Source organism: Larus michahellis, chromosome 1 (assembly GCF_964199755.1).
Source record: "Larus michahellis chromosome 1, bLarMic1.1, whole genome shotgun sequence".
Taxonomy (NCBI): Eukaryota; Metazoa; Chordata; class Aves; order Charadriiformes; family Laridae; genus Larus; species Larus michahellis.
Genome location: NC_133896.1, coordinates 99970491 through 99993966, shown reverse-complemented (window position 1 = coordinate 99993966; position 23476 = coordinate 99970491). Strand labels below are relative to the sequence as shown.

At 46.9% G+C, this 23476-nt stretch overlaps 1 protein-coding gene across 6 annotated transcripts; it reads right to left on the bottom strand.

Annotated features, from left to right (window-relative positions):
- Positions 1-232: 232 nt before the first annotated feature.
- NFKBIZ (NFKB inhibitor zeta) lies at positions 233-20137 on the bottom strand. 6 transcript variants are annotated; one of them, XM_074596404.1, is made up of 12 exons: positions 8486-8841; positions 7921-8060; positions 6993-7029; positions 6786-6892; positions 5879-6636; positions 5327-5432; positions 4850-4996; positions 4424-4487; positions 3580-3749; positions 2816-2926; positions 2531-2698; positions 233-1798 (listed from the first exon to the last, which is right to left on the bottom strand). In XM_074596404.1, the coding sequence occupies exons 1-12, from the start codon at positions 8727-8729 to the stop codon at positions 1745-1747; spliced, it is 2106 nt and encodes a 701-aa protein (XP_074452505.1). In that variant the 5' UTR covers positions 8730-8841; the 3' UTR covers positions 233-1744. The 6 variants fall into 6 exon arrangements, with proteins under 6 accessions (XP_074452505.1, XP_074452516.1, XP_074452527.1 ...); XM_074596415.1 differs by having other exon boundaries at positions 6786-6889; XM_074596426.1 differs by lacking the exon at positions 8486-8841 and adding an exon at positions 18911-20137 and having other exon boundaries at positions 233-2698.
- Between the last annotated feature and the right edge of the window lie 3339 nt (positions 20138-23476).

Genomic DNA, 23476 nt, shown 5'->3' with positions numbered 1-23476 from the left:
GGGCGCATCTACTAAATACACAGGCAATACAGCTGCATGGTGCATGACCCAAAACACCCAAGCACCAGCTCCAAAACCAGCATCAAACAAGAGAAAGCATAAACAGTGGGGTGGACAGACTTCTTTTCATCCTTAACAAATGCACCTTTGCACCTACTGTGCAAGATCAGTTTTATCTCAAAGCTTGACTTCATCATCGTTATTTGTATCATAGACAGTAACCACCAAAATTTAATTAGCATGTTTATTCGAACACAAGTTACATGAGACCCTTCAAGAAAAATATCATAACTAGGCCTCTGCGTATCAGATTTTTTCCACTTAACTTGTCCACAAGACATACTTTGTCAAAACAGCAAAATCAGACTAATTAAACAGTTACGGCAGACAGTTGCATGTGAGGCAAAAAGAGTTTTAAGAGCAAAGACCATACAGAGAACATATTACTGGATTACAGCCCAGCATGGATCGTTCCGAAAGCGACAGGAGGATGAAGTTTTCTCCAACACAATACAAGTATACAGCATCACTAGTATACATTTTGCATTAATACCCATAATTATTAAAAAATAGAAATACACTAACTTCAAATATTACTTGGCTAGCCACTATACCTATAAGGTAAAACCATAAATGGACTAACTCTGCTTAGAAGGTGAAAAATACTAAGTCTCTAGAATTAACTAGAGCCCAATTCAGCAAACTACTTACGCATGTGCTTAAGTCCTACTGACAGTAGTGGGGCTTACACATATTGAAGTATTACAATTAACATGGAGCAATTTCAGCATGCATCAACAGTTAAGTACATGCTAAATACTTTCACTGAATCAGGATCATATTCCTTAAAGTACAACAAAGTTATATACAATATAAGAGTCATGATCTTTCTCCCTCAAACTACCGCCCTATCAGAAGACAAACCTCTACTAGGTACAAGAAAAACTGATACAGTCCCCTGAAGAAGCATGGCTTTTCACGTTTTATTAACAACTCCAAAAGCATGCAGAAATCAGTGCTAGGGACAATCTATCTTAACTTTCCTTTTGGTCTTCAGTCTTTCAAAACAACAGAATTTACCCAATTTGCACCGGTATAGTATTAAAACTCTATATGCAATTTGCAAGTTCAAGATCAAGGAACTTGTTTCTTCAGTTCATTCCCCAAGCGACCAATAAATTCTTAGAACTATACAGCTGTACAATAATGCCAGTGATTATATACAATCCTGCACTAGATACTGGAAGAAAGCTACATAGTTACATAAATAAATGTTCAACTTCAAAAATATTTTATTTCTCTTGCACTTAATATTTAAGTGTTTTTAAAAACACAACAAAAAAAAACCTCTGCAATGTTGACATGTATCAGCCCTCTCCAATAAAAAAGATTTCCTGTAGAATTCTTCTTGTCCAGAAGTTATCTGCATGGCTGTTTAAATAACATCAGTCTTGCCGTAGCTATGAAATCCAGGTATCCAGGCAAATGTTCCACATACCTGGGAATGAAACATTCCCATTTTTCTCAGAGAAATTTGATTGTTGGGTTTTGGTTGGTTTGTTTTGTTGTTTGTTTGGGTTTTTTCACTCTTATATAACCCACTATATGATAGTGAACAAAATACTTTTGTTTCATAGAAACAACTAACATTTGCCCACACCAGGCAAATGGTCTATTTACAGATACATTAGGACTGCCTGACTGACAGTGAGTGTGAGTTGCTGGACTCCAAGAAACATGGAGCTTAAAACGGCGACGCTCTCTGCTGAATCGCCTTCCCTTTTAGGATACGTCTTATCTGGAGAATAGAAAAAGACAAAACATCAGTATTCATCATCCTAAAGTGAGTCATAATCTAAAATAATAAAAAAAAACACCACACCCTAGACCCAGTTCTGCATTCCTCATTTATCTGAGCCTAGGTTCAGTTACACCAGAATTGATCCAATTTTACAGCATTTGAACCAATGAAAGGGAACAGAATCACTCAGTTGCTTAAGTTACTAGCTTCTTAGATCAACAGTCCCCTTTTTCATCATGTATTTGTACAGCTCCTAGGAAAAAGGGATTTTCTTCATCTGTTATTCAGGCCAGAGAACTGTCATTACTAATTATTACAAGAGCAATAAAAGCATGATCTCAGGCCATGCTGACATGAACAAGAGAAGGAATATTAACTCCAGTATGTTGCAGGGTTACAAAGGGAAAAAAAAAAAAAAAAAAAACAACCCCGCTTGGCAGGAAAAAGCTTTTGAGATGGAAAAAAACCAAAAGCTACAAGTGAAACCTAAAGTTTCAGGTCTTTGTATATTCTGCCTGATCCTGACATTAAAACCAAAGATCCATGAAAAAAAAAAAAGGCAAATCTCTTAAATGCTCTAAATCTCTAATCTCTAAATAAAATTGCTAAATCTCTTCCCTACAAGATGGAACTCAAAATCCAAAAGCAACTTTAGGAGAGGAATAAGGCTTTTGTGAAGATGGGGACAGAAGGGACCAGAGGAAAGGGTTGTTTGGTTTCTTTTTTTACCTGTTCTCCTACAAGGCCATCAGGAACCAGATGAACTGGCTGCTCATTCTCCAAGTTTCTGGCACTCGGATCAGCTCCCTTTCGCATTAGCAGGCGCACAGCATCCAACTGACTCACCCGATACTGCAGGCTGGCAGCCACGTGGAGTGCTGTGTTGCCATTGTAAGCCTGGAGAAGAAAAAGTAATTCCATGAGGAAAAGCCAGGAGCATGCGTCTCCGGACACCGCGGTGCCATACACATGCACATCCCAGATTGTATCTGCATTACGGAAAAATCACGGTACCTTTGCATTAACGAAAGAGAGGCAGTTGGGCAGCTCCAAAAAGAGACGAATGAGCTCTAAGTTCGCTTCTTCTGCTGCCAAGTGTAAAGCTGAGCGACCACTTTTGCGATCCTAGCAAAAAAGAAACTGTTAGTCTTCCCTGCGGGTGCTTCACCTTACCCAGGGCAAACACGCAGACAAATAAAACAGAAAGCAGAGTAACTGCAGAGTGTTGAACAAACATATTTACACTACAATTCACTGAAAGCCAATCCGAATACACATTTTAATATGAATCCCTAACAAACAATGGACCAGATCTCATTTGGCAGTAAGCTTACAAAGCCAAAATATCAAATGTCATACTAAGTAACGATCTGGCCCAGCACAGACCTAAACTAGACAGGGAAGCAGTTTTTAATTAAAGTTTGCAGTTCAAGAACAAGGTATCATCAGCACCATATTCCTACAGATACCTCAGAGCATTCCAAACATATTCTTACTTTTAAGACACAACCAGCTGCAGCCAGCGTAGCACCATTCTTAATCCAGAAATTAGACTGTCACCTCCCTCTTTCCCTATGGTTCCATTTGCATTGATAATACCTTGTTCTGAATAAATGCAACATTCTCATTCCACTTGGGGTAAATTAAGCTGTAGGGAAGCTTTCAAATTAGTCTACTTCCTTTGTAATAAAGCTAAGACGTGGTGTGGGAGAAAGGGACATGTTCTGCTTCCACATTCTCTCTGGATCTGGCACTTCACACAAAGCCCGTATACTTACTTTCGCTTCAACAGATGCTCCCATTTGTATTAGAGTCTTGATGGTTTCTACCAGGCTCTTGTTTCTCAGCAGCAGCTCCTGGACCTCAGGGGAGTGAGGTGGCTGGCTGTTTTGCAGCTCATGCAGCACAGCATTATGGGCCAGAACAGCACAGTGCAATGCCGTCAAACCTTAATGTTAAAAAAAAAAAAAAGTAACTGTCATTAATGAACAAATGCAATACAGAAGTATTGACTGGCTGCTTGGTTTGAAGGATGGATAAAGGAACTTCTCTCCCTGTTAAGCCCAGGGACGGTTCCACATTTCTAAGTGACAGTGATTGCTCTTGAATGGCTTGGGATTTGGGCTGTCCATCGCCAGAGGAATTAAGTAGCAACCTACTGTGAGCTCTCAGACAGCAGATAATAAAAGAATCAATTTCTAATACTTCCCTCCTCCTCCTCCCCCCCCCCGCCCCCACTGTACTTTAGAAAGAGCTGTTATATGGGAAGCGATTCAATTAAAACAGCTCTCTGGTGTCAGAAATTGTGGCTTCTACATCCACCAATGTATCACTGGCAACTCACATGTTTTTAACAACAGCCTGTTACCACCTACACTCTCCATGCCAAACACAGCGATTGCATGTAAGAGGGAAGAGGCCCTGACAGGCACAGACTAACCATGTTTTTATCTGACAGATATGCCAATTGTAATGTAATTTCAATTGTAATTGCAAATTTTAACCTGGCAAAGATATGCTCCATTTTTATTGCTTCTCAACCCAGGACAACCTCCACACCAGCAGCCGTAAAACACTGTAACATCCAGTAACTCTGTAAATTATCAACTCTTGACTACTCACCATCATAGTTTGTTGCCTCGAGGTCCACATACTGATTGCTTCCCATGGCTCCCTTTTGGATCGCCTACAAAAGTGGGAACAGGTATGCATTTAGGTCTTATCCAAACCACATATTGCTTACTTAAGTTTGTAAACAGCCTTACTGCAACCAAGTTGCAATAAATAACGGCATTAAGAAGATACTTAATATTTAATTGTTTTCGTAGACTAGAGGATCCCACCAAATTACTCTAAAACACTGGTGAGAATAATCTGAAATTCAGTCTCACATTAAGCCGGTTACTGCAGAGCCCTGAGACATGCTCACGAGGCTACACAGAGAGAAGGACAAAGGGAGGAGCAGTGTTTTCAGAGTTTCCCCAAGACAACTAATACCAAGTACAAGCGTTAACGCTCAGGGCAGAGCTGCGCCTGACGGGTTCTCACCTGGAGGACCTGGGCATGCCCCTTCTCAGCGCAAACGTGCAACGGCGTTCTGCCCCAGCAGTCGGTGGTGTTGACTTGAGCCCCCAAGCTAACCAGGTCCTGCACAATGAGATGCTGATTGGCAGCCACAGCCACCTGGAAAGCACTCTGCAAACATCAAGAAGAAAATTTAAACTATTAGTCATCTGACCCCGAACAGGAAAGAGCGACTAAAACAAATAAAAAGCCTAGCTACCTGGTATTATTTAGCAGTGATTATGAATACCAGGAAGCCAGGACAAATGAGGCAGAGCACATAGTTTTACCAGCTCAAGGTGATCCCAAGAAGTATTAATAGCTCAAGGTTAATATTAGTATGCAGGCTAAATCTTGGGGTTAATATTAAATAAGCATTTCACCACATCTTCCTCAAGGTCCAGACATGCAGAAGCACTCAGGTGCGCAAAGCGGGTGCGAAGATTTTTTTGAGAACCTCACCTGGCCGTTGTGCTCTTTAATATCCAGCATGTGCAGGGCAGCCATCTTCCTCGCAAGGACATAGGAGAGAGCTCGTCGGCCCTGGGCAACCGCAATGTGAAGGAAGCTGCAGGAAAGAGGGGAAACACAGAGTTACACCACCACGCAAAGCTGGGGCTCAAGTCATTACAGAGATCCAAACACATGGGAGTGGTGTTACACTGCCAGCTTCAGACGTCCTCTGGGTGACTAAGACAGAATTACAGGCACCTTCTTCCCAGGGCAATTTAAAGCATCTAAATTACAATCTTTTTCTCCCCATTTACTAGATAAAAGTCTAACAATAAGTACCTGAAATTAGACAAATACCTTATCTACCCAGTCTGCTGCAACTCTGTGCATCGCAGCCCGTCAGCATGACCATGGGTTTCATTTGACTAGCGAAACTACTGCACTCGTGACACACAAACCCTAATAAACAGCATCCATTAACAACCCCATGGTCCACCAAAACCCCCACAGAAATATTCCCCAGCCTTCCACATCAGAAGCACAGAAACAAACAGCACTCACGTGTCTCCATCCGCGTCTTTTGCAAGGAACTGGTCTTGAGAGATGTTCGCCAGCTTGTTTTCCTCCTGCTCCACTTGCCACTGAAAAAACGACTTGCCCAGCTGCGTCGTGTTTCTGGTGATGTTTTGGTCAGGCAGAGAGACATTCAAAGTCGCCAAAGAGGCACTACGCTCCAGACTACCACAGATGTTATTGGAAAGCAAGCTGAAGTTCGGAGCATGGGGGCCAACATCAGCCTGCGGGTGGGTCATGGGCTGGAGGGGAGCAGAGATGCCCTCTGAGCCTTCGGAGTCATTCAAGAGGGAGGAGAAGCTCTGTGATGGGCAGTACTGCAGCTCGTGGTTCTCAAAGGTGTTCTGCTGGTAGCCAGGAGACTGGTCACTGGAAGCAAATGGCCTGTAGTCCAGGGAGGCATCCGAAGGGTAGCTCTGTGACAAATCCTGGTTCTGCGACGGAGGAAACTGGTAATGCTGCGGTGGATCGAGCATGTGCTGGGAGGTGTGATCTGGGAACGCCTGGTACTTCTGGGATGGGGAGAAAGCCTGTGTTCCTGGGCTGTCCTGGTACTGCTCTCCGGGCGAGCCGTGACTGGGGACGGTGTGCAACCAGCTAACCTGCACTGTGTTCAGAGAAACGGGGCTTGACTCATTCTTGATGTTTATAATGTTCTGAAGCAGGTCAGAACTGCTGTCATGCTTTGGGTCGTTTTTATGCGTCTCCTCCATGTTATCCATAGAAGTTGGGGTCTGGGGTGGTGTCTGTCGGGAGGGGGGGGAAGAAAAAAAAGAAAGAAAAGAAAAATCAAAACAAGCCCCAGAAAGTTAGAGGTATAATTGTATCTGGCAGTTTCTGATCACACAAAGCAAACTGAAAAATAAAGGCACAGAAAAAATTACTGCAAGCTTACCAGGAGGTGTGGGTGAATATTAGCTTGCCGTTTGAAAGAAGGTCCATCAGAAAGGAGCTCGGGAGCCTTTCTTTTGCCACTGTGACCTAGTACACTCTTCAGCTCTGCTGAAAACAAAATAAATTTAGAATCCACTTGGAGGTTACTCTCACAATCGACTTTTAAAGTCTTATCGAAGGGTGTTTAAAAGAAAGGGCTTTTTTTTACCTGTGTACTGCTCGTAATTCACCAATCCTCCTTGTGCCTTTTGAGAAAAATCCAGATTGTTCCATTATTATAATGTTATTTTAGGGGAGAAAAAAAAAAAAAAAGAAAAAAAAGAAGAAAGAAGCAGAGACATGCTTCTATAAACATAGAATATACCTTAGAATAATTCTAGTACATGATTGTCTAACCCTAATTTAATTGCTTTTAATTAAGGTTAGAAAATGGAAAGACTTTTATGGAACTTAAATGAGAACCACCATTTTTCTTAAGGCTTTTTAAGCTATTTGTTACAATACCACAAAACTCAAGAAAATCTAGAGAAAGACACTGTTCCTTACTGAGGTCTGAGGATTATTGTTTTTTTTTCTTAAAAATAAACAAGCCAGCCAATTTTATACTTCTTCAATGCCGTGAACAAAATCCCCTTTATTCTTCCCATAATTTCTTTTTTTTTTTTTTTCCCCTGTTTCTATCTTTTCAGACTGGAGGGGTACGCCTTTATATCATGTGCTCTGCACGGAGGAGCACAACAGCATGACAAACTTCTCTTCTGAGAAGATTCCCCAACTCTCACAATGAATGACCTCACTCCAGCTAACAGGGAGTTTCTGAGGTTTCATAACACAAACTTATCTTTATCCAAACTCCCTTTAGAAAATAAAGCTTAGTAAGAATGCTTTTAGGTGCCTCCTCCTCCTCCCGCCGTAAACCTTCTTGCTAATTTCTTCCCAGCTCTGTTCTTCCACTACGCATTGAAAAGGAAAAACACTGACTCCATCCACATCAGATAAGGCAGCAAGCTCGTTTCTAGCGTTATCGCATGCCTTTTTTTTTTTTAATATATATTTTTTTTTTTTCCCCTCCTCCTTTTTGCCAGCTTCAGGAACCACGAAAAGCACTTATGTCAGTGCTGAAAAATGCAGGTTACCTTGCCTTCCTCCGCGGCGGGGCCCGAGGACATCTGCTTGCTGCTCCTGAAGTGCAGCAGGAGCTCCTTCACCGAGTTCTTCACGCGGACCCCTTGGAAAGGTCCTCTGTGCTGCTTCCCCCCCGCCATGTGCTGTTCAACTGTCGGGACACGAAAACAAAACACGGATTTAAGCGACAACGGAGCTGGCGGCTTAAGGAATAAATAAACAAATAATAATAATAAAATAAAAAAAACACTGATGGAAAACAACCTCAATGCCCGGTCTCGCCGAGAAGAGCCGAGGCGAAGCCCCCCTATGCCCCCCCCGGTTCGCCGCCTCAGGGCCTCGCCCGGAGACCCGCCCCCCCCCGCCCCGGCCCGATGCCGCTCCCGGCGCCGGGCACCCAGCGCCGCCGACGCGCTCCCGCCCGACGCCGAGCTCCTCCTTTTTCACCGCTTCGCAGCGTTTTAAGCCCAAAAGGGTCCGCGATCGATAGGGGAGGGCGCGGGAACCGCGGCTCCGCGCCCTCCCCCCGCGCCGGGCGCAGGGGACCGGGACCGCCGCGGCCGGGGCTCGCCGTACCTTGCAGCGCGGGGCGGGCACCGCCCCGGGGGTCCCTCCGGCCGCCGCCGCGGCTGCTCACCGAGAGGTCCGAGTCGGAGCCCGGCGACCCCGGGGCGGAGTGGGCCGGCGAGCAGCTGCCCTCGCTGGAGTGGGGCGAGGCCCCGTAGAAGTAGGCGAGGTTGATGGGGCTGCTGAGGGCGCCGCCGCCCCCACCGCCGTCGACGCCATCGGGCGCCGCGTCCCGGCTGCTCTCCACGATCATGGCGGTGCCGCGGGGCGGCGGGCGGCGGCGGAGGAAGAGGGCGGCGGGCGGCGGAGCGGCAGCAGACACTGCCAGGGCTGAGCGGGCGGCGCGGCGGGAGTGGGGGGCGACAGCGCCGCCGGCGGCTCTTATAGAGGCTCCGCCCCCGCCCCCCCTCCCCCCCGCTCGCGGCCGGGGCGGGGCGGGGCCGCGCTTCCCGTAAGGGCGGTGGGACGTGGCCGCGCGCGGGGCGGGGCGAGGGGCGGGGCGAGGGGCGGGGCCGGCGGTATCGACCCGCTCCCCCAGCCCGGGCAGCGGGGTGGGATGGGGATGGTGAGGATGAGGATGATGGGGTGGGATGAAAACGATGAGGATGGGGATGATGGGGCGGGATGGGGAGGATGGGGAAGGGGATGATGAGGATGGGTTTGGGGTGGGATGAGGACAATGGGTATGGGTTTGGGGTGGGATGAGGAGAGGATGATGGGGTTGGGGGTAATGGGGTGGGATGAGAATGATGGGGATGGAGATGATGGGGATGGGATTGGGGTGTGATGGAGAGGATGGAGAGGATTTGGAGGGGGATGATCGGGTGGGATGGGAATGATGGGGATGGGTTTGGGGTGGGATGAGGACAATGGGTATGGGTTTGGGGTGGGATGAGGAGAGGATGATGGGGATGGGAATAATGGGGTGGGATGAGAATGATGACGGGGATGGGGTGGGATGGGGAGGATGGGGTAGGATGGGATGCCACCTTGCACCCTGTCCTCCAAGGTTATCCCCAGAGGCGTCCCGCAGGTTTTGCAGCCCCCACTCGCAACACCAAATTGCAACCCCAAATTTCCACCCTCTTGTGCGGCTGTAGAGGTGGAAACCACAAGCACCACCCTTGGTCCCCCGCCGCTGCTAATACAGGCTCACATCCCCACACGCACTTACCCCTCACCCCAGGTGTGACAGCGCGGGAGCATTTGCCCTGCTCCTCCCAGGCCTCGGCTCCGGGGAGCCTGGTTTGGGAGGATGGGGATTTTTTTTTGGTCGTGCACGTCAAGTGGGCAGGATCCAGAGAGAAGGGGAACGTGAGTGGTTACTCACGATAGAGATGAGTCATCTCTCTTCCCCTGTTATCGGAGCGGGTAGTAGGCAGGGGGCAGACACAGAAGTTATTTTGTTTTTAGGTTGCACCACACTGCGGTGGCAAAGCCTCTCGGTCGAGGCCGGCGGGAAGAAGCGGGTAAGCAACACGACGCCGAAACAAAAAGCGGGCGAAACCATGTGCCTGCTATTACTGTTAACATCACTACTGAGCTATTACCAATATTCGCAGGGGAGACTTCTCAGATTTCTACTTTGCAAACAAATATTTCTGCTTTCCTCGTTTCCATTGAGGTAACCATCTTGTAAAATACGAGCGAGCTTTTTTGTCCACGAGGTTGCGATTGGGATGTTTTTAGCACCGCGGCTGCCCCCAAAATATGTAGTAAAACAACATGGTATTTCTAAAGTCTATTATGCAAATTGGAGGTCTATAATTTAGATTATTATACATGTTTTAACTGTATTAAAAAACATGGGACAGGTGCAACATGAAATTATATTAATCAGCCCATGAGGAGGCAGGAGGGAATTACTTTATATTATTCAAATATTTCTTCCACTGTCAGGTGAAGGAAGGGTTTCACTGGGAATTAGCTAGGCAGTTTTCTACTCCAAGGACTGTTTTTTTTACACCATAGATTGAATTTATGCAGTCACAGTAAAATTTGCAAATGTAACCCATAAAATCAAATCAGATGCTGAGTAGTGCCAGAAATAGCACAGTCTAATAAAGGTAAAAACTCGCTTGCTCCCTCATCAGCAGCTATCTCCCAAGTGCACCTTCTCCCTCATTCAACAAACCTCTTTATGCAAGTGATGATTTGTTAAATCAGGCTGTATGTTTTAAACACGCAAGGAGATGGTTGTTCTTCAAGCCTCAGAGCTCAGTTACAATACCTTAGCCTTAGGTAGACGCTTTTAAGTATTTCCTCTTTGAAAAGAACTTGCTGCTCAGAAATCCTTCAGCCCCCGAACACTCTTTGCACCGTTGGTGGCTGACGGGAGGGCCTACAACCCAGCTTTCCAAAAGCGGATCCGACTTGATCAACCTTTGCGTCCGCATCCCTGCCAAGTAGCCCAGAAAGCCAGTCATTTTTTTAATCTAGCCGGGAGGGTCCCAAACTGCTGCAGCAAATGGATCTTGCCTTTTAACGAGCAAATGGTAACGTGAATCTGAGAAGTCTATAATCCCGAAAATCAGATTTGGCATCATAGTTGCCTGCAGTTCCCTTAAAAACGTCAAGATTAAAAGTGGATTTCAAACCGAAAGTGCGTTTCTCTCATTGTAGTCCTACTGTGTCATGGAAGGTCCCTAAACCACACGCAGGCAGGGACAGACAGCACCTTTACCCTTGCCATTCAGTAACGATTTAATTGAAGATTAGTCTCTATGTATGAATGGAAACTATTCTACGAAACAATTTAATGAGGTTTTTGTCTTAAAGAGGGTGTGGAATTTCTTTTTCTCTTCTATTCCAAAGTTTCTACTTTCCCGAAGGCTGACTTGCTCTCCTTTTACCAAGCAGAATCCACTTCAGGCAACACTCTGATACCTCAACTCGTACGTGTTTCATCAGCTGCATCTTATTTCTCAGGTCTTCTGGCATAAATCTACTCCCAGTCAAAGCAGATTAAGACAAGTCTAATTCCACCGAGCTCTGTAACAAAAGGCTCTTTCAAAAATACACACACCCATCGGTTGCACAAGATGAGCTGGCTCCCAGCAGCCTTCTGCTCTCAAAGCACTTCCATGCGAGTTACTGGTAAATTATTGCTACATCTACAAATTGTAATTATTAATGCTGCAGACCTTGAGCATTTGGATTTTGGCCCAAACACTACGTAACATCTGCGGTGACCCAAACCCCGTGAGGTGTCTTCAGCCTAAGAAAGTTCCTCCTGGGCAGGGCGGTGACCAAAAGCGCTTGTCACCTCTTCTCCTGATGGGAAACCCAGCGCAGCCCGTACAGACAGCAACAAACCAGGGGAAAGGGAGGGTGGGCTGGGAAGGTGCAGCAGGCCTGTGGTGTCCAGGCGGTTCCAGCCCGCTTTGGCCAGGCTGTAGCACAGGGCAACCATCAACCTCCAGAGCTGGAGAAGGCTGCGAAGCCAGCACGGAGGAGGAGGAGGAGGATGCCTCAGCTCCCCCAGCGCTGCCCTCCCAGGTTTTTATTGCACCACCTCCATTTACTGGGATGGATCAATAATGCCAACTAGCGGCCGGTATTAGCAACATTTGTCCTGAAACCTTTCTTACATACTCCAGGAAACAGTGAGATGTGCCTATCTTGGTATCTCGGACCACTGCAAAAATCAGAAACAAAACGCATTTGTTTCCAAAAACCCTGCTCCTTCCTTCTCTTCAGAACACAGCCTGGGCAAGTATTGTGGAATTAAAGCTCATTTCCACCTCAACATGAGGAGGAACTTCTTTACTTTGAGGGTGACAGAGCACTGGAACAGGCTGCCCAGGGAGGTGGTGGAGTCTCCAACTCTGGAGACATTCCAAACCCGCCTGGACGCGTTCCTGTGCAACCTGCTCTAGGTGACCCTGCTCTGGCAGGGGGGTTGGACTAGATGGTCTCCAGAGGTCCCTTCTCTGTGATTCTGTGAAAGCTAATCAGCCTTGGTTTAGGTTATATCACTATACTTGATCACTGAAACAGCTTTGATCGCTGCTTTTGAGCGTGTGACTTGTGCACACACCCGAGCTGCTTTGATGGGATCTGGAAAATCAGACAAGAACACAAAAAAATTCTGCTGTGTCAAAGCTTGCACTTGCTGGGTAGGGGTCCCATCACAAAAGTCAGGAGGGTTGAAAGTTAACACCTTAGACTTTTACCACCAACAAAGCGTCTAGGCTCAGCACAGTCATGTGTCTGCCTTCTGCTGCCCTGTTCAGAGCCAGCACCAGGAAAAGGTGCACTGGACCTGCTGTGCTGGGCTTCCCTCTGCATCAGGCCTCCAGGGACTGTGTCCTCGTTACACGGAAACAGGTGAGCCATTGCCCTATGTCAAAGCAAAATCAAGGACCCTGCTCAGTGTTTTGAGTTGTTTTTTTTGTTAAAACAGACTTCCACGCTTCCAACACCCTTTTTAATTGTAACCATGAGACTTTCTCTCATATCTGGACCCTCATACTGAGAGCAGCATTTTGATAATGACAGCACAAATTCAGACTGAGGGAGACATTTTGCCGCCTGGCTTTCAGCCATCTCTGGTTTATCCTTTCTGACAGGAGGTTTGCAGCCCGAGCTGCAATGCCGCGGGGCAGGAGACGACTCCTGGGCCATCCTGTGAAGGGACAGCAAGGCAGCTGAAAGGAAACCTCCAGCACAACCGCCTGGGATCAGACTGGCAAAGCCCACGCACGGCATCAGGCAGCAGAGGGGGTACCAGGCAGACAGGTCGAGCACTCTCAGCTTGGAAAAGTTTGTGCTGCAAAGCTTGGGCAGAGATTTGTGCGTGCTTGTAAACACATCCTCCCAACAGCCCATGCCATCCCTATAGCTTCGAGTGTAAGTAATCACCACCGATCTGATCCCTGACATAACTTGTCCCTACCTCTCTATGGTCAAATGATGCGGCCTCACAGTTCACCCTCACGTCCTGGTCTCAGAATTGGTAACAGTGCTCTTAACGTGAGCTCAATTCTGGGGTCACTGGTGAGAGAAACTACCTCCTTTGGGTGAAGCCTGGGCATGGTTTGCTCTAGGGCTGCTCCCTAGAGGCAGCATGGGCAAGACTCTGACGGTTGTCTCCCTCGCTGTTAGCTTACTCTCCAAGAAGTCATTCTACCTTCACTTCCCCCTCAGAAAATCCCCTGGAAGCCGTAGCTCCAGGTCACACATGTGACAGGTTGAAAGAAAAAAACCCAACCAAACAAACAGAAGATGCGTCTTGGGGAGGCCACGTGGGGCTCAGAAGCGACCAAGGCAAAGGATTGTCACACTGTATGGATGTGGCTGGTCTGCTATAAAGAAAGGGCTAGCCTTTACAGCATCAGTATGCTGCTTGGTCCCTGGCGCACATACTGGGGTGAATGCTGTAACCCCAGTTTATATATATATATATATATATATATATATATATAAAAAAAATACATATCTAGATAGATATATAGAGAAATAGAGAGAAAGTATACATATATATATATAGCTATATATAGCATACATATATATGCTATATATGTAGGTTTTTACTAACTAACTAACTAAATACATACATAAATAAATAAAACAAGCTCAGAAAGTGGAGCTTTGCCTTCCCTGTAGAGCTGCACGTAGTCACTTTGCCAGGCACATAACCACAAGTGAGGAGCTTGCCAGCACTCAGAGCAGACCACGGCTCAGCGGGTATGGAGCAGAATAAACATCTCTCTTCGGTCTGCCTCCTGTGCAGCAGCCCAGGACACGGGTCAGCCTCTAGGTAAGGCGGCAGAGCACAAACTACTAGCAACAAGCACTTGGTTTCGCAACACATTTCTGGAGCGGTATAACCTTTGTGGTATTTCTTAAACTGGAAATAAAAATGGTAGTTTACAATCCAGTTGCTTAACACAAGTGAATATTTGCTGTATGGATGTTGAATGCTCCTTATTCTCCGATGGGTGTAATTAACCTGCTGCTGCTGCCTGTGCGTCGCGGCATGCGAACACCACCACCACCCTGTCTCTGTACCCAAGCAGCATTTCCACCCACCACGCAAACCCCGAGCCATCCCGCATAACGCTCGGTTTGCTTATAGAATAGCATCGAGAAAAACAGAGGTAAAAGCTTCGTAACTATTCCACTCCTGGAGACCGTTCAGGATCAATACCTACGTTTGCTTTAACGGTTCAGGAGACCACACATCAGCAGGTTGGAAGTGGTCCATGACACATTTTTGCTCTAAAAGCCAGTACAGAGGAGTCAGTGTTTCTTCCCTCTTTGCTATACTCGTATTGCCACATTCTTCCCAGACGTTGGTCTCCAAGACTGACATTCTGGGATTAGCCTGAACTTCAAAAGGGGGCATGTATAATTCTTCATATTAAAGGAAAACTCAGACTGTTCATTTAACATACATCTTTTGGGGCTTGCTCCTTTGATCCAAAGAATGCCCTCAATTCTGCTTTTTTCCTCCCAGGTTGTTTGATATTTATAAATAAATAAATAGAGTGGGTTGCTACTAAGCAGATCCTTTCACACTGTGTATATAAAGCATCTGAGATCAGTATGGAACAAAAGAAACCTCAAACCCAGCAAGCGCTACAAAGCTGTCTAAGTGTATCTCATTTCTGTACAAGTAAACAGTTTCCCTGTACATACACCTTGTGCTTGTGGACATTCCTCTCAACGTACTCAGGGCCCTGGTTAGTCATGTTTTCTCATAAACTTATGTATCTCACTAGTTCATTAGCGCCTTGCAGTAGGAAGGCATGGCTAAGAAATACACGCACCACTGATGTCACAGTGTGTAAACACGGAGCAGAAGGCCATTTCCCCATAGCAAAGGGCAACGTCATATGTCACCTGTAAAGGATATTGTGTGTACATAGATGAGGTAAATATTTTTTTTTTCTCGAAATTTTTTTCTCATTACGATATTCCAGTTTAGGAAGGGAGTTAGCACAGTTTCTCAGTGCTGGTAAGGAGTCTCAGTGGAGGTCTAAAGGGGTAAGTATCAGTTTTCCTTGTGACCCATGCTGAAGACGTTTTTCCTCCTAACTTGAGCGACCAACCCGTGTTAAAACCTCTCATTCTGATCCCACATTCACAGTTCCCTGGAAGTGTTCAAGACCAGGCTGGATGGATCCAGTGTAGTGGGAGGTGTCCCTGTCCATGGCAGGGCGTTTGGAACAAGATGATCTTTAAGGTCCCTTCCAGCCCAGACCATTCTATGATTCTATTTTCTGATGTCAGATAGGAGAAGGAGCCCGTGCTGTAGCCACAGTTCTGGTGGACTTCCATTTCAGTCTTCCTACCCAACACAAACAAAAAACTCTCCAACCACCTGTAAAACAAAATCACTTTCTAGCAGGGACTGCAGAGCTGTCCGAATGCAGTATCACCACTCAACTCTTTAGTACAGGAACAAGAGGAAAAACTGCTTTATTACAATCAGACTAACGCAGAAAAATATGATTTTTCAAACGGCAATCTACCCAGGACCCTGTTTTTCTAGTCTCTCAATTTATGTTTAGTAATGGATAACCTATCTAAGGTTAAGGTTGACATACATCCAGGCTTTCCCAACATGTGTTTTTCCACTCAAAAACATTGCCCAGGGTGTTTTTTAAAATTTACCCACTTCTTGGACACGGCAAATCAGTCACACCTACTGGACAGCAGATCTAACTGGGCTGACCAGTCCAGAAATCCCAGGCACACTGGCAGCACGGGTGCAGATCAGCCGTGCTGTGGTTGCATGGCAGGATCGGGTTCAACACCTGCAGGAAGCCTCAGCATTGATTTGCACAATCCCACACAGCCTGTGAGCACACCCTCCGCTCAAGGGTGCAGATCGGCTGCAGGAAAGCCCAGGCAGAAAGAAGACAACCACAGTAAAAGACACTTGTACCACATTAACACTGCAAAGATCATTGAAGGGAATGCCCTCCTCTTATGTCTTGATCTTATTTCACTGTGTTTTCCAGCTTACAGAATTTAAATGCCTTCAATTCATAATTCCATTCACTAGAGAAATTCCAGCTTTCAAAACACATGGCTGGCTGACCTTGGGAAAGTCCTGAAACTCAGCTGTAGAGCTGTCCTCCATTAGTCAGACAAAAATTCAATAAACAGGAAATTTTCTCATTTAAAAAAGCACCTAAACTAAGGCAGCCAAACAAAATCTTATTACGGTAGGGGAGATGTCAGGTTGCTTCCAAGCAGCAGTACAAAAGCTTTCCTGGTGCTTGGGGTGAATTGCATATACTAGGGCAGGTTTTAACTTCAGTTAAATGAGTGCTGGGACAACTGGGACAACATCGCTCCATCTATGGGTCAGAATTTACTGCCATGTAAGTCTCAACCACAGATGCCCTATGTCTGCATAAAGGATCTTAATATCATGGAAAGGATACTAATACTATGTTCTTTCTGGCTTCTACAGACTTAACAGCCAGTTGCTACACATTCAGAAAGAAATCCATGACAGTAATGACAAATTCGCGGTAATACGTAAATTGCGCAGCACGAGTTAGCATAAAGCATCAAAAAAGTTGGAAATAAACTCTTTGATTTGGTGGGGCACGGTGCGGAGCTCTGTTCCCAGGCGTTGGCTCCCTCCTCCAGATCTCAGCTGGGGAAAGACACGGACCGAAGCCAGACGCATCCTGTCTGACAGGACACTGCTCTTCACAGAAGCCGGCCCATGGATGTTCGAGTTTCCTTTTCATTTCCTGCCAATTTCTTCAGAAGAAAGCAAGAGCAAAGGCAAGCTCTTGTTTCTACCTCGCACGTTTTTGTCTCAGGAGCTTGTGACCGTAAACGCGAAAAGTCACGGGGGACGTTTCTCAGCAGCACCCTCAGGATTGAGTCCTCCTGCCCCTGAAAGCCCGGGGCTGGAAGCAAGGCCAGGCCCGGCCACCTGGACTGCGGCAGGAGGGAGAGCCGAAGGCTGGGACGGGGCTGTGCCTGCCACCACGCTGCTCAGGGGTGGGAAGGGAAGCTTCCCAGTGCCCAGGAGAGCTGCTGGAAGCCCATTTCCAGCAGACATTGGATGATGATGATGATATCCCAACCACCGCATGTGGGGTGGCAGCAGGGCTTTGATGTAGGCAGGGCAGGGTGCAGGGCTGCGGCCCTCAGCACCCAGGGGCAGAGGGCATTTCCTCCCCACACACCCCCTCCTCCTATCCACTGCCACTAAACACAACGGGAAGCACGTGGCTCGTTGTAAAGAAAGTCAATAAAAGGTCTAACGCGGCAAAATCACTTGCCTCAGGAACCAAGCTGATACCAGAGTTTTGTTTGCAGCAGAAGTATGGCCTTCTTCCCAATGTGCCTAGGTGATATTTTCCTTGACCGCTGGTCACCTGGTCTGAGCCCAGAGTATCACCCTATCTCTGCCCTCCATGTGTCTCCAGGCAGGCTACGATGTCCCAGCTGAAAATACCTGGTTTCCATCTAAAGTACTTGCAAGCTACCCATCCCCAGCCACGGACAAGTCTCCGATGACACCATGGTACAAACATGCCCCCAGATTTGGAGGGGGGGGGGGGGGGGGGGCGTGCTCTAAAATCCAGACCACTTTTCATCCTCTGCAAGAAGCTCAGTGCTGAGCTGCCTCTTCCCTGCCTGCCAGAAACAGGCACGGGTAATGAACCGGGGTGCTGCATAATCGACCTCATGTGGTAAGCCAGAGAAACCCTCACCAGGCGATGAAAAGCAGCTTATGGTTTGGTTTAATAAACCCCTTAACATAACAAATTTTAAAGTGATGTTTAAGTTCATTAAACTTAGTTCTTTTAATTCCCACAGATATTCTGGTAAATTACAAGAAAGTAGGTGTAGATCCCTATTTTTATATACGTTTCCTTGTGTTGTCTCACACTGCACTTTACTCCTGTCCTGTTGAAGCTGGCAGGCTCGTATGCGGATGATGCTCTGCTATTCTAAAATTACTGATGAGGTGCCAGGGAAGAAACTAATCAAGATTATACAAAACACCCGCTTCCACTAACAATGTTTCTTCCATTCAGTGCTCTTGGAGTTTAGCTTTCCATCCATCCATCCACCCACCCAACCATCCATCCATCCATTTAAACTCTGGAAAGCTACTACATCCTCCCCGTGGGAAAAAAAAAAAAAAAAGAATATTGTTTCAGAGAGATTTGCACAAAACAGCTACACTATTTAGAGGTATTTTACCTCCAGATCTACTGTGGGCTTTCAAAAATCCCACCGTTCATTGCGATTTCCTTCAATATTGGTTACTACCCATTACCTTACTAAAAGCCAGCCACGCTTCTGTACCCAACCCCAAAACATGCACAGACAATTACAGCATGAGCCACTCGCAACGCTATTAGAAGTAAAAAAATAATGAGAAGCCAATATCGTTCCAATCAATGACAGGGTTTAAGCAATAAAGCAAATAAAATGGTAATAGTGTACCTTCATGTCAGAGGAGTGAAGTTAGAATTAGCTCCATGGAAAACAAGCCAGTTCTTTGCTCCCCACTGGGAATGGATCGTCCCTTATGGCCACGTCTCTGTGAATGATTGAAGAGTTCCTCTGAGGTTTAATGATATGAAACAGAGAAGCAGCAGCGAGGAATTTTCCCCCCCCCCTCACAAAAGTCCTGCTTACTCTGTCTTTCTGGTCACAGAGAAAAACCCCATATATGTTTAAAAAAAAAAAAAAAAAAGATACCTTAAGCAACCCTCCCCCCACCAAGTTTATTACAGCTCCAGGCTGAGTGCCCACAGGGCTCTTTATTGCAGTGGATCACACATCATTTATCTTTCAGCGCTGGTTCACCGTGGGGGATGTTATGACATGTGAGAGGAAGCGGCAGGGTGGAGGAAGAGGGTGGTGTGAGTGTGGCTCCCTGGACTTTTTCTGTGCAGTGGAATTTCCCAGGCGGGGTAAGCCCTGGTGGGGACATTCCCCTGCCAGAGAGGCTGGCAGGAAACCCCAGCCTGGCGTAACGCTGCCAAAAAAGGGTCTAGAAGATGCTGATGCGAGTTCCGCGGCAAAAACAATGAAAAAGGGCTGGGCAACAATGGGGCGAAGAGAAACCTGCAGCGTACAACGCAGCGGGGTTTCTTTCCTGACAGGGTCAGGTTCTCCTCCTTGCCTGCCTACCTGCTGCCTGCAGCGCTGCCTGTGTACCTACACACAGCCAAGCTGCTTGGGCACTACCGGACAAGCAGGTGCCTGCATAGCGGTCCCACAGGAAGCGAGAGAGATACAGTGTCCCACAGAGTAAAAAAAAAAAAAAAAAAAAAATAAACAGAGGTAGAGCAGGGCAAACACCTCTCCTTGGCAACTGTCTGGAGTTCAGTGGGATTTGGCCCTCAGAAAGGTCAGGATGAGTTTCACAGAGGCTACTGTCACTTAGCATGAAAGCTCCAGACGTCCAGAAGCCTGATTAAAATGGGGGAAACAGTAAAAAAAAATAAGGGGGGGGGTGGGGGAGAGGAAGTACTCTCCTTTGTCATAGATGTATCAGATGTCACCTGCTTCAGTTGATACAACAACCTTCAGCATGGAAGAAGTTTCCAGGATTTTCCTCAAAGGTGAGCAGATCCTTTTCTTCTCCTTTCAGCAGTGGCCAAGATGCACTACGCTTATCAACTATGGCAAGCAAAGACAGGACACCCCGATGTTCTCAGAGCAAACACCCCCTGGCTTCAGTGCCTTTCCCTGCCCCTTCCCAAGCACAGTTAACGCATACGGTTCCTGGAGGCTGGAGCCAACAAGGTAAAAGCACTGAACCACTGATCGCCCTGCTCGTTGCATCCCTAGTGCCTTCTGCACTGCAACGTAGATGTTAAAAACAAACCAACCCCCCTCAGAGTTTACCCCCACCCTTGCCCTGCCTCAGCAAGCTGCAGGAGGGAGGTAGGAGAGAATGTCTCCTTCCCAAAGGCGATCATTTTGAAACCTTCCCCCTGCAGGCAGGAAACACTGCGTGGGCTCCATCTTCCTGTTCGCAGATGTATTATATCACTGGAACATGTTCAACTGGTAATCTCGATGGGCTCAGTACTTTTCTTTGAAACAAGGGCAGTTTGTTCCAGCCGGGGCTGGTATTTGATTGCTCGCTCGCTGAAGGCCGGTGGTGCCCTCAGTCTTGTCTAACGCATGGCAGGGCAGTGCCCGGCCAGACCCTGGCCCCGCTCTCTCCTGCAGCAACTGTGGAGCAAAGTGTGCTGATACTGGGGACCTCAGAGGCTTCTGGGGGCCTTCACAAGGTACCAAGACCTCTCCTTGCAAAGAGGGAAGGCTGCAGCCCCAGAGGGACACGGGTGGCCCAACATCAGCGGCAGTAGGAGCAGCACCTGGAGCACCACTCACCTCATCCAGCTTCTCCAACCCTTTCTCCCCAGGTGTTGCTGTCTCTTGAATCAGGGCAGCTCAGGTGCTCTGTCTCCTAAAGCCATGGGGACAAGTGTTATCAGCTGTAAATGCACCCTCCTGAGTACCACTCACCTGTGCAAATGGGCAATCCCTGCTCCAAAGGAAAGGAAAGTCCAAATAGGGCAAAACCCAAATGGGGGGAAGGGCAGAGTAACAACGCCATGGCCAAACAGCTGGCCACGTCTGGCGGTCCAGGAAGAAAAGTTGTGACTTCGGTCAGAAATCAAAATGCCTAGTTGTAGCAATATTTGTTGCATGGAGGAATTTGTTGATGTAAAAAGCCTACATTTCAAATGGTGGATATGAAATTGTTGGAATTGGAAGATACACATATACTGGACACACTTTACAACAATGTAAAATAAGTGCAGTATCTGCTTTTTACTGGAGCTCTTGAATGTTTTTCATTGGATTTCCAAGACAGTATCTTTTTTCCTTGAAGTAACTTTTTATTTCTATTTTTTACTTAGCAAAGCAAAGGCAAAATCGAGACACAGCAGAAGCAAATAATAATAATAATAATACAAATACACAAGGCAACAGCGATAAAGGTGGAGCAGAATGAGAAGAAACCATTGGAAGGAAGAAACAGCTAAGACGAAAATAGCTGCCTCGCCAGCAGCAAGCAACAATTCCCTGAGAGAAGCTGACTCAGGCAGAGAAGGAGGGCAGGCGGGAGTGGAAAGCGTGACTCACATGGCCCAGGGAAAACCAGAGGGTAGGAAGGAGTGGAAAGAACTGAGCGCAGGATGGCACAGCCGGGGTGGGGGGTGGGGAACCTGTGAATTTGTCGTCATTCTTTCACTGCAGGTACTTTTGCCATGCCTCTCACCCGCTGAACTCCAACGGGCATGTCCCACCTGGAAGGTCTTTTGTGAGATCCTTCAGAGCTGGCTGCCACGCTGTGGGAGAGCAATAGTGCTTGTCATACAACTAGTCCCAGTCATCGCAAAAAAAACTGCAGCAGAGATTTAGAGTGAAAAAGGAGAGCCCCGCATCAAGCTACACCAAAAAATAACAGGCTCATACGGAGAGCCCAAGCATGAGGGCACTGGGCGAAAAGCACTTGTCTATTTTCAGAGTGAGCCAGGGAAGGGAGAGGATAAGAAGCGGAGGGACTGGACAAAAATTTTAACAGATGGCTGTACCAGGGAACGCTGAGTACCATAGCATGGCCTTGCTGTCAGACCATACAGCCTGCTAAATTTTCCATGTTGCAGGAAGAAGTGACTTGAGATGGACTGTTCTATCCCAGTAAAAGTTTACTCCTCTGGATGCTTTTGTGACACAGTAAAAAAATAATCAGATTTAAGAGAACATTTAGGGTGAAAAAAATCATCCTCTGAAGGATAGTTTTAAGCCAGCCTAAGAGTTACCAACATCTACATCATCAACTGAATTTCATTCTAAAATGAACTCCAAGTAAAAGAGCTTCATCCAGTGGTGTTCGTGCCATCTGGTTTCAAAAGGCAACTACCCAGGAGTTAGAAAACAAACCACCACCGAGACTATTACATTGTGGCTTATGTTTTTCATTTGAGAGTCATCCCAGACTCTCTTTCAGTGCCTCAAAGCCCTCTTCTGGCCACATTCACTAAGGATTCACTAATCTATTAAGCCCACGCAGGCTGACACAGTCAGGATGTGAGGGAGGGCATGTTGTACTTCCACCTGGGTTTAGTGATGTGCTCACTCTCCATCTGGGGCTCATACAAAATAACTCACTCATTCTCTAGCGTCCTCCCGCATATCCCGCTCTCCCATTCCAGGCAGAGAAGGTCCTGTGCGATTCGCCCTGACAGACTCACAGAGCAGACCGGCTTATTTCACCCCAAAAGGCTATTGAATATGCCCATGAGAGGCTTGTAAGACCAACAGTGAGGGAGGACACAGTAATTTGGACAGGATTTTAGATAGTCACTGCCCAGAGACAAGCTAGGCTACCTTACGTGAGAGTTCAGGTCTGGGTGACAAGCACTGCCGTGAATTAACATTTCAGGAAAGACTCAAAGATCCCGATTCAGGGAGACAATAAAACATTCCCTCGATTTCAAATACATCGGTCCTGTATTGTGCGACAGCTAACGTTAGAAGTTAGGTAATACCTTGCTAATTGGGGAGGCAGCGTTAAGCCATGGGATGAGCACAAGAAGCCCCATTCCAACCAGGTCAGAAACCACGTGGCCTCAGCTCTTTGCCAGCCCCGGTGAGCCTCCTGTCCCTCTGTCTGGCCACGGGAGGCTCACGCCCCTTCCCTGCCAACCACCTGTGCCATCTCAGGCAAGTTACGTGCCTTCTCTGAGTCACCACAGGCTCTGAAGAGCACACAACACACGACGCCTGTGTCCTCCTCCTTATTCTGGTTATAAATGCTTTGGTTTCGTTTTAAAAACTTCCCCGTCTATGATATGTCACGTCTACAAACATGTGAAAACCTGATATACATGGCTTCAAACCAACGGTAAGCAGGAAGTCTGGAACAGTACCTAACACGTGATTGCTATGACATTGCTGGCAGTACAAGAAGAGGTGGGTGAGCAGCCTGGGTGGGAAGAACCGTTCCTTTTTTGGCACATTTGGAGAAATACGTGTATA

Coding starts and splice junctions, on each gene's coding strand:
- NFKBIZ (XM_074596386.1), bottom strand. CDS start 8,729: ATGATCGTGGAGAGCAGCCGGGACGCGGCGCCCGATGGCGTCGACGGC. Junction 6,893..6,992: donor GAATTACGAGCAGTACACAG/GTAAAAAAAAGC, acceptor TTTTGTTTTCAG/CAGAGCTGAAGAGTGTACTA. Junction 6,637..6,785: donor ATATTCACCCACACCTCCTG/GTAAGCTTGCAG, acceptor CCCTCCCGACAG/ACACCACCCCAGACCCCAAC.